The 18,028-nt window shown below is 46.2% G+C and overlaps 1 protein-coding gene across 1 annotated transcript in view; it reads left to right on the forward strand.

Moving 5' to 3' along the window:
* FAM234B (family with sequence similarity 234 member B) overlaps positions 1-18,028 on the forward strand; it is a 276,924-nt gene that overhangs the window by 83,545 nt on the left and 175,351 nt on the right. Inside the window, exon 2 of the mRNA XM_085601440.1 lies at positions 14,207-14,602. Within this exon, the coding sequence (XP_085457566.1) occupies positions 14,207-14,602 (396 nt within the window). The remainder of the gene's footprint in view (positions 1-14,206; positions 14,603-18,028) is intronic.

The following is an 18,028-nucleotide window of genomic DNA, read 5'->3' on the forward strand; positions in this document are numbered from 1 at the left end:
AATCCACTCCGAGCCCCCACGGACCCCTGCCCCCACCACATTTTCAACAGAGCCGCCGACACCATTGCACCCATGCTCTGCCACACCATCAACCACTCCCTGGCAACCGCCACGTTCCCCGTCCACTGGAAACATGCCGAGGTCAACCCCCTCCTGAAGAAACCCTCGGGAGACACCACCGACCTCAAAAACTACGGACCCTGCTCCCGTTCCCAGGGAAAGTCATAGAGAAAGCCATCAACAGCCAACTCGCCACCTTTGAGGACCAGGTCATTAGAGAGATCGATGCCCTCAATGAAAAACAAATATACTTTAGGCACAACTACTCTAGGGACCAATCGGCTGCACTCTCAAAATTGGCAAAAAATCCCCTTATAGTAATAAAACCAGCTGCTAAAGGTGGGGGGATTGTGGTCTGGGATAGTGCATTGTATGACGCAGAAGTAATGAGACAGCTAGATAACAAGGCACATTACAGAAGAATAGATGACAATCTGTCAGTAAGATTGAAAGCCGAAATAGAGAATCTGACAAAACAGGCTGTAGACAAGGGTTGGATCTGCAAACAGGAATATGCATTCCTAACCCAGACTTCGGAAAAAATCCCCTCGATCTATATACTACTACATTGGAGAATGTGTGCCCCTGTCCTGAGCTCATTATATTAAGCTGTAGCAATTTTTTTTTTAGACTTACCTCATTACACGCAAAAATTATGTCTGCGGTTTGGAGACATTACTGTGATATAAATTGAAGCCTGTAGTAGGGCTGTCCGGCCTGGAGGGATACGCCATGTGCGCCGTCCTTTTAGAGTATTATTGTTGACTTGCTTTGCCATAGAGGGTGAACAGTGGTGGCAGCAGTACTGTTTGTAGTGGTAAAAAGGGCTTTTTACCTGTCCTTGCCATGGAGTGCATTCTACCAGACTCTCCTCTTTTTAACTTTGTCTGCCAGTTTCCTTCAACAGGGCCCTTTGCTCATCCATGTGGTACATTGGTGTTACATGTTTGTGGGTGCAGAGGAAGTGCATAAAGTGGGTATGATACATGTTACCATAGTCATGCCGGAATTGATTTTGTATGTGTGACATGCAAGTGGAATTTAAAATGGAGGATTGGAGTGGGCCCAGACTGCAGATGCAAATTGCAGAGTTCTCCTAGGTATTCCAGTGTGAAAAAGAAGAGGCATAGGGCCTCTTTGACACTATGGAGTTTCCTCCTGCCCTTTCTTGGACCGTTATTCTTTGGAAAGGCTAAACCCCACTGACCCCCCACAGGCTTACAGGTAGTAAATTACATTTGCGTGTAACAAGAGGGAGAGAGAGGACTAGAAAGCTAGTCCATGTCCCCGAGGGATTTATATGTGATTAAACAAAGAAGACTAGCTTAAGTTGACCAAAGTGATGCAGTACTCAAAGTAGTTCTGTCACAGACACCTTGTAGGTGTATTCATGAAGCCCTCACCCACCAACCTAGTTGGTGGCATGCTTCATCATCAGGCCCACCCAGTGACACCTAGTATGTCCCGGGTGTGCTACGACGCCCGATTACAGCGGAGCTGGTATATTGCTGAGAGTGCAGTGAGGTTGGGTGAATTGTGATTTAAAACGGCTTGGTGGTGGTCCCAGTACCCAAGGGTAAATTAAATTTTAATAACTGGGCCGACACCAGCGGTTAAAAGTAAGGCTACAGGACGTGTAAGGGTGGAGAGTTACTGCCCCCTGCGTCCTTCAGATGGTCGACATGTTTCAGCCAGTGCCTTAGAGTATTCTGGCTTTCCTCAGGACCGTTTTTAAAAGGGTGTGGTGAAAATAAAACAGACTTAGTGTTGTGGTACAGACTATGTGATACACTCACTAAGGCGTTTTTCTATGTGTGAGAGGGGGATTCCCTTCTCATCGGAGGACGACGGCGGGACAACAGGTACAAGGCAGGCACTGACCAGAAAGACTGGTCATCCCCTTACCGCTTCCCTCCAGGAAGCCTTGGCTAATAACCCAAAGCGTATGCATGAGAAGGGAATCCCCCTCTCACACATAGAAAAACGCCTTAGTGAGTGTATCACATAGTCTGTACCACAACACTAAGTCTGTTTTATTTTCACCACACCCTTTTAAAAACGGTCCTGAGGAAAGCCAGAATACTCTAAGGCACTGGCTGAAACATGTCGACCATCTGAAGGACGCAGGGGGCAGTAACTCTCCACCCTTACACGTCCTGTAGCCTTACTTTTAACCGCTGGTGTCGGTCCAGTTATTAAAATTTAATTTACCCTTGGGTACTGGGACCACCACCAAGCCGTTTTAAATCACAATTCACCCAACCTCACTGCACTCTCAGCAATATACCAGCTCCGCTGTAATCGGGCGTCGTAGCACACCCGGGACATACTAGGTGTCACTGGGTGGGCCCGATGATGAAGCATGCCACCAACTAGGTTGGTGGGTGAGGGCTTCATGAATACACCTACAAGGTGTCTGTGACAGAACTACTTTGAGTACTGCATCACTTTGGTCAACTTAAGCTAGTAAATTACATTTGTCAGCTTTCCTTGCTTTTTTAGGTCTCGCCTGACACAGCGCTTTAGCGCTGCTCTCGCGAGAGCTTTTGTTAAAGGGGGATCTGGAAGTGCAAACGAGTGCTTTTCAGGCCTCCAAATACAGTGCATGTGCGCCGGGCGCGCGCACCATTTGGCAGCCTGAAAAGCACTGCGTGATCACTTTCACGGCCGCTTTGATGTCCTCAGTGAGCCGCGCGGCCACTGAGGACATCAAAGCGGCCGTGAAAGTGCACACCATTTGCCACCCCCTTCCTGCTTGTTGCCTTTGCTTCCTGACACGCTACACTCCCTTACTCTCCCACCCAGCCCTCTTACACAAACTATTGTCATTTCTCATCGTGATGCCCTTTTCCCCCCACTTTTCATCTGGCATAACTCAACCCCCCTCCCCCCCCCCCCCCCCCACCCCCCCCCCCCCCTCTCTCTGATATAGCTTTCAATAGTACCGTTTAGCAGGAATAGTTTAAAACCATTAGGTTTTAAATTCCTGTTTGATAGTAATCCCCGAAAGATAATATTACTTCATCTGCAGGCCATGATAAGTTTTTATCAAAAGAATGATGAGACAAGCTTCAAAAGTGTCGAGAGGCATAGGGATGGCACAAAGGAAAATAATCTCTCTTGTGCATTTAACGAGCACCCAATGGACGAGTGAGGTTTTAATGGGAGGCAGGGCAGCTTTCTGAGGTATGCGCTTCTGGTTTTTACCCCACAGCTTTCTCTGCACATGTTTGTCATTATTGCCTTCCCTGTACTTTGCATCAGTCATGCAACATTATACCATAAAGAGATGTACGTGGGCGGGGCATTTAAAACCTAGGCTCTCCAAACTCCCCCCACCCTTCCCAAACTAGGGAAAAAATGCGCGTGCGAACAAGTTTCAAGCAGAGAATTACTTGGTCCCTTATCATGTTTATGCACAAGTTTCTGCGAGTTCAGAAGTTCGAAGCAGCAATTTATAATGGAATTTCTACTAAAGGCAGGCAGAGTAAAGGCGAGGTTATTACCTTGGTAAAGCTAAAACAAATCTAAATGACAGCGACAAAAAAATATACACCGCATCGCTCTTCCAAACTAGTCAGCAGACGGGTTTTAAAATCTTCACAAAATGTAACGTGAAACCTCCCGACAGCACACTCTCTGGGCTGGAGAATGTCTCAGAAGGAAGTGCAATTTTTTTAGTCCCACAAGAGCAGTATTTGCAAGTCAAACAAGCATTTGCAATGCAATGGGTCTCGCATTTATACGAGTTTGAGCTATTGGCATTGTAAATGACAGTGCCTTTTATTTATGTTTTAAAAAAAAAAAAAACTTAAATAAAAAGCATTGTCATTTACAATGCCAATAGCTCAAACTCGTATAAATGCGAGACCTATTGCATTGCAAATGCTTGTTAACCTTATTTTACGTTTCCCCAACAAGTGACTCTCTGGTTCACCCTTCCTTCCTGTCATCACTTTTAAGCAAACACCTTGGCTGGACCAGTGGACGTGGAATAAGTGGAAGAACTGCCCAGAACTGGTCTCATAGCAGACTGTTGGAACACAGAATTATCGTCGGCAGTTCAGGTCTAAAGATGCCACAAACTTACAGCCCCTGTGCCAGTGTTTCTCTTTGTGTTATTAAACAGCAGCTCTTTTAAACAAACACTTCTTTGAGCTTCCAGATAAAGGGTTGAAAAACTAACAGTCCCAGGAGTCCAACAGTAGTTTCCCTTCATGGCCAATCAGGATCCACATGAGGGTGTAACAGTCCTCTCTCGGCTCTGATCCCCCTCTTTCTTCGCACGAGTCATGCCCCAGTGATGTCCTTACTGTTCCGATTTGGATCCATCCGAACCTGATAATACAAGAGACAGATCAGGGCTACTCTGAATATGGAACATGTCTTAAACCATCATGTACAGCAAAACATTAACTTCGTTTGTTCATTTAGGTCCATAAAGATCATTCTAAACGCCTTTCTTAGGGTGGGATTCATTGGAGAAGAATTACTTCTCGCCGGGTGGGATAATCCTCGCCTCCGCGTCCTTAATAGAATTGAAACTTTCCTACACAAGAGTTAGGAACAATTTTTATCCTATGTCAGGATCGGAGGCAAGGATTATGCTGGTTCAAGGCTTAATCACGACCAAATGAGCAATATCCAGCACCGGCTTGAAGTAGAATCTCTTAAAAGTAGAGTCTGCCAACCAATCTGCGGCATTCATAGCGTCCTCTAACCTTGCTCCTAAGGAGAAGGCTTTAGATCCCATTGCATCCTTGGTAGAATAGGCTCCAAACACGGTCAAGTCGTTGCGTGCCTCCTGCATGACCCACCTAAGCCATCTTGCAATTGTAGGTGATGAGACTTCCGAGTGCGGTTTCTTTAGCTTAATTAGAAGTTGTGTCTCGCCCGGAGGGCGGTATTCTTCAGACATCAGTTAATACTCTTTGAGGTACTGGACTACGCATAGTATCGGAGGAGTCAGGAAAGGATGGGTATTCCATAATCCTTGTACTACTTTTGGTCCTCCTAGACACTGTGAATGACACCCCAGAAGGTGAAAATATTCTGCCAGTTATATCCAGGGCCTGAACGTCACAAACTCTTCTGCAGGAGATTAAACACAGTAACATTCCCAATTTCTCAGACAACTCTTTACGTAACAAGAATCTATTTGGTTGCCAAGAAAGGAAGAGGTTTAGTACTCTATTAACATCCCAAAGCGCTGAATACCTTGGTGATGGTGGCAGTGAGAGCCTAATTCCCTGAAGGAGCCTACACGCAAGCCCATGTGTTCCCACTGGAACCCTGTCAACTGGGTTATGTCCAGCAGATATTGCTGAACGGAAGGTATTTATGGACCGAAAGGCTAGGCCTTCCGTTGCCAGCTCTGCCAAGAAGTTGACTACCTGCACTACATAGACGACCAAGGGATTGAAACCCCGTCGCAGACAGTGTCCATCGGGTCCATGTTGACCTGTACCTTTTGACTGTGCTGTCGGCCCAGGCCTTGTCAAGGAGGTTCTGAGCTGGGCGCGAAAGTCCTGGGACCGACCATCGTCCCCTGTAATCCACCACGCCATCAGGGTGAGGGTACCGTTCAGAACTAACTGGTGGGGAGTCCCGTCCGGATTGAGAAAGAAATAAGGAAATTGGTGGAGTCGGATTAGAGAATCCCAGGAAAGTTCCAGTAGAACCGGAAACCATACTTGAGATCTCCATATCGAGGTGATCAAAACTACCTCTACCCATTGGCGTCTGATCTGAGCCGTTACCCTGGTAATCATAGTGAAGGGAGGGAAGGCATATACCTGTTCCTGAGCCCAATCCTGCAGAAAAGCATCTGGTGGGGTCGCCAGTGGGTCCGGTCTCCAGCTGAAGAACCGGGGCAGCTGGTGGTCCAGGCAGGATGCAAACAGGGCCCATCTTGCCTTTAGGCTCTCAAACACTTCGGGGTCACACTTTCAAAAGCTGGAGGCCCTTAGATGGCAGGAGTGCCAGTCTGCCACCTGGTTCTCTTGACCCAAAAGTTATTCCGCTGTCACAGACATCTGATGTTCTAGGCAGTATTGCCAGAAATCGGTCACGAGATTCGAGAGGACTTTGGAGCACGTACCCCCGAGATGGTTGATTTATCTGACAGCCGAGACCTTGTCCATCTTGAGTAGCACGCAAGACTGCGCCCTGTCTCTCGTCCGCCATCGGACCGCAAAGGAGCCCACTAGAAGCTCCAAACAGTTGATGTGTAACGACTGTTCTTGAGGAGATCATGATCCTCCTGTGGAAAAATCGCCACATTGAGCGCCCCAACCGGATCTGCTGGCGTCTGATTCTATGAGAAGGTCCTGGGCGGAACCGAAGATCTCTCTTCCAATCCATGCCTCCATGTGGGAGAACCACCATGAAATCTTGTCTCTCACTTCGGCCGTGAGCTCTACCATCTGGGAACATATGGGACCCTTCCGGAGATGGGTCGCTTTGAGTCGTTGCAAGACCCGATAGTGTAAGGGTCGTGAAAATATGGCCTGGATAGATGATGATAGGAGGTCTACGAGACGAGCAATCTGTTGCAGCGAAGTACGTGGTTTGGCCAACATGTGGTGTAGCTCATGCCTTATTTTTGTCATTTTCCGTGAAGGTAGACTGAGGGTGGAAGTTACGGAGCTGATCGTGAACCCAAAGAAGGATTCTGATTAAGACGGGACCAGGAGGGATTTCTTTTCATTTATTACAAACCCTATGTTCTCCAAGAGGTTCACTGTGGTCTGCAGGTGGCATGACAGCTGAGTGGGGTACTGTGCCATTATCAGCATGTCATACAGATAAACTATAAGGTGGATACCTCCCCCTTGAACGGGCTCCACCGCCGGTTTGAGAACCTTGGTGAAACACCAGGAAGCCAAGGATAGTCCAAAGGGAAGACTCAAAATTTCGAACACCTGCTGGCACCACAGGAACTGCAAGAAGCGCCGATGTGGCGGAAAAATGGGTATCACTAGATAAGCATCTTTGAGATCGAGACGAGCCAGTCAATCGGAGGGGAGCAAAGCATCTTGAAGGAGGTGAATTCCCTCCATTTTGAAATGGCGATATACCAGCCATTCGTTGAATTCCTTTAGATTTATCACAGGACTACAACCCAGTCTGCTTTGTTCAATAGGAAAATATTGCTGATAAACCCTCTGGGATGAATGGTGGTGCGCCGAATTGCACATTTGTATAGCAAGTCCTGTATCTCCGTGTCTATTAGATCTGTTTCATCCGCAGAGAATTGGATTGGACGCAGCCTGGCCCTTTGGTGTGGAGTTCCATAAAATTCTATCTGGAATCCTTGCGTGGATTGCAAGACCTAGGCGTCTGACGTTAAATTGCACCACTCTCTGGCGAAGCCAGCTAAACGTCCCCGCACTTGAACCCCGGAAGAAGGTTGCAACCTCACAGGTATTATGATTGGCGGATTGCTCCTTCTGGCCTATTGCTCGGAAGCGCTGCCCTCTTGGAGGGTAGAAGTTTGCAAAGCGCGTTTGGTCCTGGTAAACGTTACCACGCCTGGAGCCTTGCCCACTGGAGTAGGGTTGGGGGGTTACCCGGCCAGCCCCTGCCACAGCCGGCCTCTTCGGTAAACCTGTGGGGAGAAAACCTTCTTTATAGAGGTCTGGGCCTTATCGAGGGAAGTAAAAGTATTAACGAATTTGCCAAGCTCCTTAATAAAAAGTTCCCCAAACAGTCCTCTCTGAGCCACTGCCCCCAACTCCGAGGCAGGCAGGTCCCCCCAAGCTTCAGGTCCACCTCTTCAGGTCCACCTTGATAAGTAGCGACTGTCTGCGCTCTATGGACAGTGCGCAGTTGGCATTACCTAAAAAGATAATTGCCCTCTGTGCCCACCCCGAGATAACTTCCGGGAAAATCAAGGCTCCCGAAGACTTGGCGTCCTCCGCCATGTCAAACACAAGGAGATGATAGACTGAGTGCGGAAACTTTTCAGACACTCACCCAGAGTTACGGATCTGGGTTGAATCCATCATCATGCTTTAGCTCACTTTGCCACCCCAGTTCAGACACAGCTATATGCAAATCAGTTTTGACCCTGTGCCTCATGGGAACAGTCCAGCCCGAACTGCCAAGCCATGTCTTCCCTGGACTGGAAACAAGCATCCTGGGACCGGTTTCGGGCTAACAGCCGTCATCAGCCAGGCTAGCTTGAATCCAGTGGCAAAGTGAGCAAGGGACCCACATCTGGGCATACCCTGCCAATTTAGGGTGAACAAAGCAAACACAAGGAGATGATGGACGGAGTGCCGAAACTTAACACTCTCCCCCAGTCACAGATCGGGGTTGAATCCATCATTGCCACCCCAGTTCGGGCTGGACTGTTCCCATGAGGCACAGGGTCAAGACTGATTTGCATATAGCTGTGTCTGAACTGGGGTGGCAAAGTGAGCTAAAGAATGATGATGGATTCAACCCAGATTTGTGACTGGGGTGGAGCGTTTGAAAAGTTTCAGCACTCCGTCCATCATCTCCTTGTGTTTGCTTTGTCCTCTGCCATGTCGACAATCTTAGTCAGGGGTCCCACCGTATCTAAAAGCTTATCCTGGCAAGCCCGCCAGGACGGATCAATTCCTTTTTTTGGATCCTTGAGAAACTTTGCCAGAAAAGTGGCCATCTTTTCCCTCCAATGAAGGTCTAGGGCCTTCTGCCTTGAGACAGCTGTGTGCTTCCTTTAGAGTGGTTTACGCAGTCGGTTGCCACATAGTGCGCCACCTTGTCACATGGTACCCATTCTGCCGGGGATGTAAGATCTGGTCAGGATCCAGCATATCAGATTGTGACCTCAACTGGTACCTCAGTATGGGTGGGGGATGGGTGCCAAGGCCTGGACGAGCCTGTTTCCTCATCCGAAGGGTCGTCTTCTTGGGGGTCTGGGGATGAGGGGAGAGGTCCACTGCATGGGGTTTTGGCTCTGTCAGCGGTACAGTAGGCAGGGTCTTTGCCATAAAGGCTTGTCTTAAGCGCTCAAAAGCGTCCACATCCACCCCGTCCTCTCTAGGGCTTTTTGCCGGTATAGTGTCAGTGTTAGCTGGGATTGGTGGGACAAGATTAGGACTAGGCGAGCTAGGAGCTGACTGGCATCTTTTTGCGCACTCACTGGCGATTAACTGGGCCAGGCACTCCTCCATGGTGGCTATGGCTTCATCTACTGTGCGGTAAATGGAGGCATGTTCCACGCCGTAGAAGTCTCCATCATTGGAAGATTGTCCAAGGGGTCCTCATAACCCTCTTCTGAGGCTTCCATAATTATGGACCTGTATCTCAGAGAAGATAAGCAGGTCGGTTTTAAGCCCTCTGTCAATGCCTCAGATATAACCCTCCTTCACAAGAGAGAGTTGGTGGCAGCCACAGGCTGGTATTATACAACTGGGTTGCAGTTACACATTCAACGTGGGCAGAGCCTCACAATCGGTGTTCTAACCCCGGGAACACTGCTCCCATGGTGCCACTGTTAATTGGGGAAAAGGAGCCTTGGGACCTAAATTCCCTTATTGACCCTCGCGGTCACAGAAGCAAACACAAAATCGGCCCTGTTAGGCGAAAAAACAGAGTATTGACTCTGTAACCAGGGCGTTAATTTTTTTATGTACAGACCCTTTTGAAGGAGCGTCCGTCTCCCAGGCAAGGCTTGCGGCGGTTTCAACTCCCGACGCGCTCTCGGTCCTGTCAGTTGAAACGGACAGTACTGGCGCTTCAGAGGAGTCAAGAAACCGCCGGCGAATAGAGCAACCTAGCGGGTGGAGGACCACACTGTGGCGCAGCACCACAGAAACTATCACGAAGGAGCAAACGACACTCCCGCGATCTACTCAAAACAACAGAATGCCGCTGCCGGCGTCCCACGCAGGGGGACATCAGCAGGGCAGCTCTCTAGTGGCCACCCGTCGGAGCCTCCCCCCCCACCCCCTCCCTCCCCCTGTTCCACCGCTCTCGAGAGGCCGCGTCGTGGGGAGGGGAGGCCCCAATGGGCATCGCTGGGGGAGGCAGGCCGCTGGGCTGGGCAGGGCCAGGCCCTATTTAAGCCTCCCGCCCCTGTAGATCGCCCTCTGCTTCCTGCGTTCAGTCCTGGCCCTCCTCCCACCCTCGCAAAGCCCCACAAGGAAAGTAATTATAGAGGCACTTAATTGGTGCAGCGAAGAAAGCCATGAACGGAAACTACTGTTGGACTCTCATTGGTTATATTATGATGTCATTCCCAGAGACTCCCCGGGCTGTTAGTGTTTCTTCGCTTTATCTGGAAGCTTGAAGAAATGTTTGTTTAAAAGAGCTGCTGTTTAATAAAGCGAAGAGAGAAAAAGCATGATCCTCGCCTCTGGTCCTAACATAGGATTTGTAATCGGCCATATTTAATTCTCTCTTGACCCTGCTCTAGTAGGGACAGTACCGCCCAAACTGCCAGGCGAGTTCCTCCCAGAACAGGAAGACAAGCAGCCCGAGTCCATTTTCGCTCTGATTAGGGTTCATCAATCAGGTATAGCTTGGTTCCAGTGGCACAGCGAGCACACGACCAACGCCTGGCATACACTTGGCACTTAGGGCATTACATCAAACACACAAAAGGTGATAAGTGCATAACATTGAAACGAGCCCCTTTTTTTTAAAAATCTCTGACCATGTGTCTGAAAAGTTTTCTGGTTCAGATTGGTGAAGCATGTCACCAACTAGGTTGGTGAGTGAGGGTTCTTTTAACTCACAAAAGTGATTATTTTTTGCCGTTTTTTCTTAGCTTTTTCTTAGCTTTTTCCTTCTTCTATAGCCACTTTAGCCCTCCTAATTGAGTCTTTTGGCCTAAACTTTATCTATGCGGACGATACTCAGATAATACCTAGCTTTGAGAAGGGTGATTACACAGCGATCTCTAACTAGTGTGTAATTAGAGTAGAACACTATATGAATTCTAACTTAAAGTTAAATGGATCCAAAACTGAAATCCTAGCTCCCACAATACTAGAAGTGCCAGTCCCAGACACTTTTTGCCTCCCTGCTTAGGTCCCACTCCATCATTGGCCCTAGTGGTAAAAAACCTAGGCATCAAGATCAATGCTGCACTAACCTTAACTGAAGAAGTGGCAGTGGAGGTAAAGACTTGCTTATTCCAACTTCACTGCCTCAAGCAAGTGCTTTCCCTATTTACGCTGTCCCTGAAAATTACAATTCTCACAGCTTTTAAATCCTCATGGATGCACTATTGTAACTCTATTTGGGGTTACCTGCATTTCTGCAAACCTTTGCAGCAAAGTTAGCTAGCGATGTCCAACACAGCTTCGACATTACTCCAGTTTCTGCACAATTGCACTGACAGATGGTAAAGGAGCAAATTAAGTTTGTCACGTGCCTGGTTCACAAAACGATTCATTCACCCAAAAGGTTGCCCTTTGGGTCTTGTTTCAAACTGTACTGCCCTATCTGGATTCTGAGATTGACTTTTCATCTGAATCTAACAATTATTACTTTTCGATGGAAGACAATGGGCAGGCAGGTCTTCTTGGTTATAGCTGTGCAACATTGGAACCTTCTCTCAGATGTACTCTATATCAGAGACCACCTTAGATTTAGGAAGTGGCTCAAGACCTGGGCTTTCCTTGTACTTCAGGTTGATAAGTGAGAGCTGCAATGTGAATGTGTTTTGAATTGTTTTTTGCACCATGATACCGCATTGGGCTGAAAGATGAGCTTTCTAAACAAAGTAGTTATAAACAAGGGTAAACCCTGATAAAGTCACTGGGACCTCGGTATAGAGTAGCACAATGAGAACAATGGTCCCAGCAAAAATAGCACATAAAGATACAATTACAATTGTTCAAAGAAATCAAAAAAAGTCACAAAACAATCGAGGTCAGCGTTATTTATTCACATTGAACATATAAACAAAGCTCAAATGAATATAGTGTGTCCCTAGGAAGGGAGAAGGTAGAGGGGGTGGGTGTGTAGGATTTAAAGTGAAGGTAGAGTAGTGAACAAAAGGGAAGTGCAAATCACAAGATATAGTCTCTTATTACAACGAGAGCGCAAGGGACACCTCTGCACTCCACAAAATGACTTCTTCGAGGGAACAGGGGCCCTGTTGATCACACTGTTTAATATGCCTTGGATAAAAGGGAGTCCAGCTAAGCGCATGAATGGCTCTGTGAATTAGCGCAGTAAAACAACCAATGTTTTAAAGTTGATCCTCCTTCGCGGGCTAGGACATTGGTTGTTTTACTGCGCTAATTCACGGAGCCATTCATGCGCATAGCTGGACTCCCTTTTATCCAAGGCATATTAAACAGTGTGATCTACAGGGCCCCAGTTCCCTCGTTGAGGAAGTCATTTTGTGGAGCGCAGAGGTGTCCCTTGTGCTCTCCTCACGTTGGAGCCTATGTGCCCACCTGCGTACATTAGCCTTCATTGATAGGGCTTACTCTACGGAGTACCCCTCCCACCCCCTCCACTTTTGTCCTGATGAAGACCCCGCTGTAAGGGATGTAACTGCCTACACTGTCTAGGGGTCGAAACGTCGATAGCCAATACATTAGCCAGCATAGAGCAACAGTGATTGATCACTGTGCCATTGCATGGCTACTAATTATTTTGTTTGAAATGTGAATGGATTTGGCTCGAGATATGAGCCTCTCTTTGTAATAAGAGACTATGGGCCTCATGTAGGAAGCCAAATACCGGTCGGTAACGGCCGATTTTCGGTAATTATACCGTTACCGACCGGTATTTTGGCTTTTGAGATGTAGGGGGAGAATTTCATGATTCGGTATTTACCGAATCGGTAAAATTACCGAATCGGTAATATTACCGATTCGGTAAATTTACCGATTCGGTAAATACCGAATCATGAAATGAGATGTAGGGGGGAGTGTGTGGTGGGTGTGGGGATTCGTTATTTACCACCAACTAAAGGTTGGTGGTAAATGACGAATAGGTGACAAAAAGCATTTTTGTGCACGTTTAAGTGTGCAATGTGGCAGACATACATGCCCTTAGGGCATGTATGTGCGCCACATGTGCACACATGGCCGAATCAGGGGTGCAACAGGGTGTCAATGTGACACCCTGCCACCCTTGCATGTGCTCCCCCATTACCGAATCGGTATTTACCGATTCGGTAATGAGGCATACATTCCCATCAATGGGAAGGTATGCCTCATTACCGAATCGGTAAATACCGATTCGGTAATTACCGAATTTTCCCGAATCGGTAATATTTACCGACTCATTACCTACATTGCATTTACCACTTCATAAATACCGAATCGGTATGATTCGGTATTTATGAAGTGGTAAATGCAAGCCCACCTACATAAGGCCCTATATATTGTGATTTGCACCTCCCTTTTGTTCACTATTCTACCATCACTTTAAATCCTACTCACCCACCCCCTCTACCTTCTCCCTTCCTATGGGCACACTGTATTCATTTGAGTTGTATTTATATGTTCAGTGTGAATAAATAACACCGACCTCGATTGTTTTGTGACTTTTTTTTATTTCTTTGAACAATTGTAATTGTATCTTTATGTGCTCTTTTTGCTGGGACCATTGTTCTCATTGTGCTATTATAAACAAAGTAAACCTAGACCAAATTAGCAAGCCTGAGGAGAAAATAATGTAAGTCTTCAACTCATGGGATTGTCGGAGCTGTCTGGGGGTTTACTTCATTTCATGGTGGGACTGTACCAAAATTGATGGGAGGAACATCATGACAGCAACTTGGTCCTTAAAAATATTTGCAATATTTTCTTCAACGGATTGGTAATGAGAATGAAATGTGTAAAGACATTTTTACAATGAATGAAGTAGTATTAGGACAGATAACGGCATAACAACTGTAGAATCCACAATAAATGTATGCTTCCCCACCATTTCCTGGATGCAAAAGTGTTAGACTGCGAATTCTAAACACTACATATATCCGAATACCTGACACTGCTTGTATTTTTGCCTAATAAAGGTGCTGCTGGCTAGCAAAAGGAGTGTTCTGTCAGAACCTGTAATGTGTTTTAATAGTATCGTATTTGGTGATAACTTCACTGTGTTGGCATCTAAAGAGTTGTGGTTTTGCGCTTGTGCCCTTGGTTACTTCAGCAATGAGGAATCTTGCTCTCTTTTATCTCTTCAGGGAAGAAGAGCCATGACCTTGGAGAATACGATCCCCTTACTCAGGCAGACAGTGACGAGAGTGAAGATGACCTGGTGATCAACATACAGAAAAATGGACTCCGAAATTGCAAGAGTGGGCTGGAGGAAGGGCTGGAGCCAGATTCCGATATTGAAGTGGGGCAGCAGAAAATTAAACAGCGGGTGGCAAAAGATACCGCTGAAGGCCGATCCATGATCAGTGGTTTAAATCCAGAAGAAAAGGTGGTCCCTTCTATGGTGCCATGTTTGCGGACAGCTGCCTTCTTGCTCACTGTTATTATTGCCATGGTGCTTGTTTTGCTGTGTGCATTCCTCATCCCATGTTCTCAGAAAGACCTGCTGAACACTTGGAGCCTCCGCCTAGGACAAGGAACAGGTACAGGAATGTTGACAACGTAAGCGGTGACTGCTATGGACAGTGACAGCAAGTACTTGGTTGTCTCATGATGTTCTTAATGTTTGGTAATGGGACCTTCTCGATCATAGTTGCTTCTTCAAATTTCCACTTGGGAGATCTGTGACTGCAAATGATTGGGACTGTTTTTTCTGTGATTACATAGGCACACCTTTGACAATGCTATTAGCTAATGCTTTTGCATCAGTTTCTCTAGCCCTTTAGTTGGTTGGGGAATCTTGTCCATGTTAATAATGTTACTATTGTTGCTATTTTGGATGGGCTGTGTCTTTGAAAGATCCCCTTTTCTGTGAGTTATCTCCAAAAGCATTTTTTGTGCTTTGGTTTTCAGAAAACCTATTTTTTCCTGCTAACTTTTTTTAAGTGATTGTATGTTCTTCATGGTGTCCTCCCTCCTTGCCCACTTGTTGACGTTGTTAGGAACCCTAACCCCACCCACTTAATAGGGATCAAAATTAAGATATTTTCATTAGTGCTCACTGGAATGCTTATTCTGTCACTTAACTTATAAGAACTTTCCTCAACCTGAAAGAGCCTGCACAAATTAAGATTTTGCTCAATTACCAAATCTATAGTTTCTGATCCTTTGTTTGCTAATAATTTACTCCTTCTGTTAAAGTTTATTTCTCACTTTGTTGGTCGCAGCACAGTTTTGCATTTCTGTTCTTGGTATTTTCTGTTACATCTACAATAACCCCTTTTATTTTCGTCTCCATTCTATTAGTTACCATTATAAATCTGTATGTTTGAAGACATTCATTTTTTCATGCCTGTGCCTAACGTTCCTTCAGCTGTTGCCCATAACAGCCTATCCATTCTTTCTGTTTGAATTGCTTCTCTTGTACCATTGTTGTCACACAGTTCTGGCATTTTTTAATTTTACAATAAGATTTGGTTGGTTACCCTCTAGGTAAGAACGTCCAAAGGTAGAAGCGACCCTCCTCATCAGCACGTAAGCCTTTGCCCTCGCTAGCTGATTCCACAGCCCCTTCAACTTGAGTCGTGGGACCCATACCCACACTACTACAACGCTACTTAAAGCTTGCGGGCATCAGAGTCCTGGCAAGTGTGTAGTAGCATGCCTTCGTTCGGCAGACCTATTTGAGATATTGAAACCGCTGTAACAGAAGGGGAGAGCATTGTGATGCCAACATGCTGGGAGAAGGGACATTAGGAACACAGAACCTAAAACGTCAATGACCTCCCCACACCAGGCAAATTGATATTCTACCAATGGATCTTTACAGTGGTGGAGAAAGAGATGCTAACCAGTATAGACTACTGTTTGGCTGTCCAGACCCTTGCCTTTCCAAAAATATCTACATAGGTATCAGGAGTGACAGTAGTGTGGCATCACATCCTGACACCCTTGAGGACACACATACACAGTTTACTACTGTGGTGGGCTGAGGTATGTACATGTTAGTAACTGTTGATTTAATATGTACTTGTGTATTAAGGTGTTATGTTATCCCCTTACTGTGCTGCATCTCTGCATCGGTCTGTCTTCAACACACTGACTAGTGGTGTTACGTAGGTGGACTGGTTCCGTATATAGAATCATGAGATGGTTGGATTCTAGGAGAAGGCAGTTGGTGACTGGCAGATTGAGTGGAGGATGCATGATGGTTCGGGGGCCTCTTAATATGGAATAAACTTAATGGATGAAGATATCTGTGCATCAAGCCTGGATTATTACTTACATTGTTCCTTTCTATACTGTAGGCACAGATATCTTCCTCCGTGAAGTTTATTCCATATGAATTGAAGGAAACAGGTGTCTGTCAGTCCTAATAGCGTAAGAGGACTGAGGACGTTTTTGGATGGCGGGGACTCCCCTGGCCTTTCTGTCCCTCCTCTCACTATTCCATTCTGACTACAAATCTTGGAGCTGGAAACAGGAAAAGAAATAAGTAGGGTTGCTCTGAGTCTTTTCTGCTCTCAACTCCTGGCTCTCCATTTTAAATCCCAGTAGAGGTGGAATGTTTTACTGTTTAGCGTACAGTAAAAGTATTAGCAGTCATTAAAATATACATACTATGACCTTGGTTTGCTGGAAATAATAATACATCCGCGGAGGCAATTGGAAAGGATGGTGAAGCATAAAGGCACAGAAGGAAGAACATGGTATGGATGTACATGCAAACCTGGGCTAATATTCAGACCTGCATGTCAGCTAATGTGAATTATCTACTTTAATTAAGAGCAGTGCACTAGGTCCATAAATTAGACACTAGTTACTTTCAATGAACACTCTTAAGTAGAAGCTATGTCTCTGGAATACTAGACAGTAATGTATTTCAATAGTCATTTTAAGTTTCAAAAACAGATGTTCAAGGCAAAACCTGGCTTTGAATGGTGACATGACTCCCTGTTCTGGAGTACTCGAGACAACGCAAAACCAAAGGAAATGATGGACGGAGTGTTGAACATTGCAAGCACTCACCCCCAGTCAACTGATCTGGGTTTAATCCATCACTGTTCTTTAGCCCACTCTGCCACCCCAGTTCAGACATGGCCATATGCAAATCAGTCTGACCCTGTGCCTCATGGGAACAGTCCAGCCTGAACTGCCAAGCCATGTCTTCCCTGGACCGGAAACAAGCTTCCTAGGACCGGTTTCTGGCATTTCAGCCGTCTTCAGCCAGGCTTGCTTGAATCCAGTGGCAAAGTGAGCAAGGGACTCACGTCTGAGCATACCCTGCCAACTTATGGCGAACAAAGCAAAACCAAAGGAAATGATAGACGGAGTGTTGAACATTGCAAGCACTCACCCCCAGTCAACTGATCTGGGTTTAATCCATCACCGTTCTTTAGCCCACTCTGCCACCCCATTTCAGACATGGCCATATGCAAATCAGTCTGACCCCGTGCCTCATGGGAACAGTCCAGTACTCGAGACAACCTCACATTTGTTTTTGTCAAAATAATTAATAACTAGGTTAGGATGTAAGACGGAACCACACATTCCGATGTAACGCATGATGTTACAACGCAGCCGTTACAAATCGAATGCCATTACCACACATTACCTTTACCATGCATGTTTTTACAATGTTTATGCCTACCATTCATACCTTTACAATGAATTTCGTTGTAAAAGCGTGAATAGTAAAAGCACATGCGTGGTACAGGTTTTACAAGTTAATCTAAGTATGTGGTAAAGGTCTGCATGGTAAAGGCATATGCTTTGTGTGTGTGCGTGTGTGTGTGTGTGTGTGTGTGTGTGTGCGTGTGCGTGTACATATATATATTTGATGGTATATATATAAATCTATAGCTCTCTCTCTATCTCCATAAAACCCCACAACCCCTTAATCCATAACTATCCTAAAAAATAACATTGTCATCCAAAAACCCATACCCACCCTAAACCTTAAAATTACC

This window comes from Triturus cristatus, chromosome 4_2 (assembly GCF_964204655.1).
Source record: "Triturus cristatus chromosome 4_2, aTriCri1.1, whole genome shotgun sequence".
Classification (NCBI taxonomy): domain Eukaryota; kingdom Metazoa; phylum Chordata; class Amphibia; order Caudata; family Salamandridae; genus Triturus; species Triturus cristatus.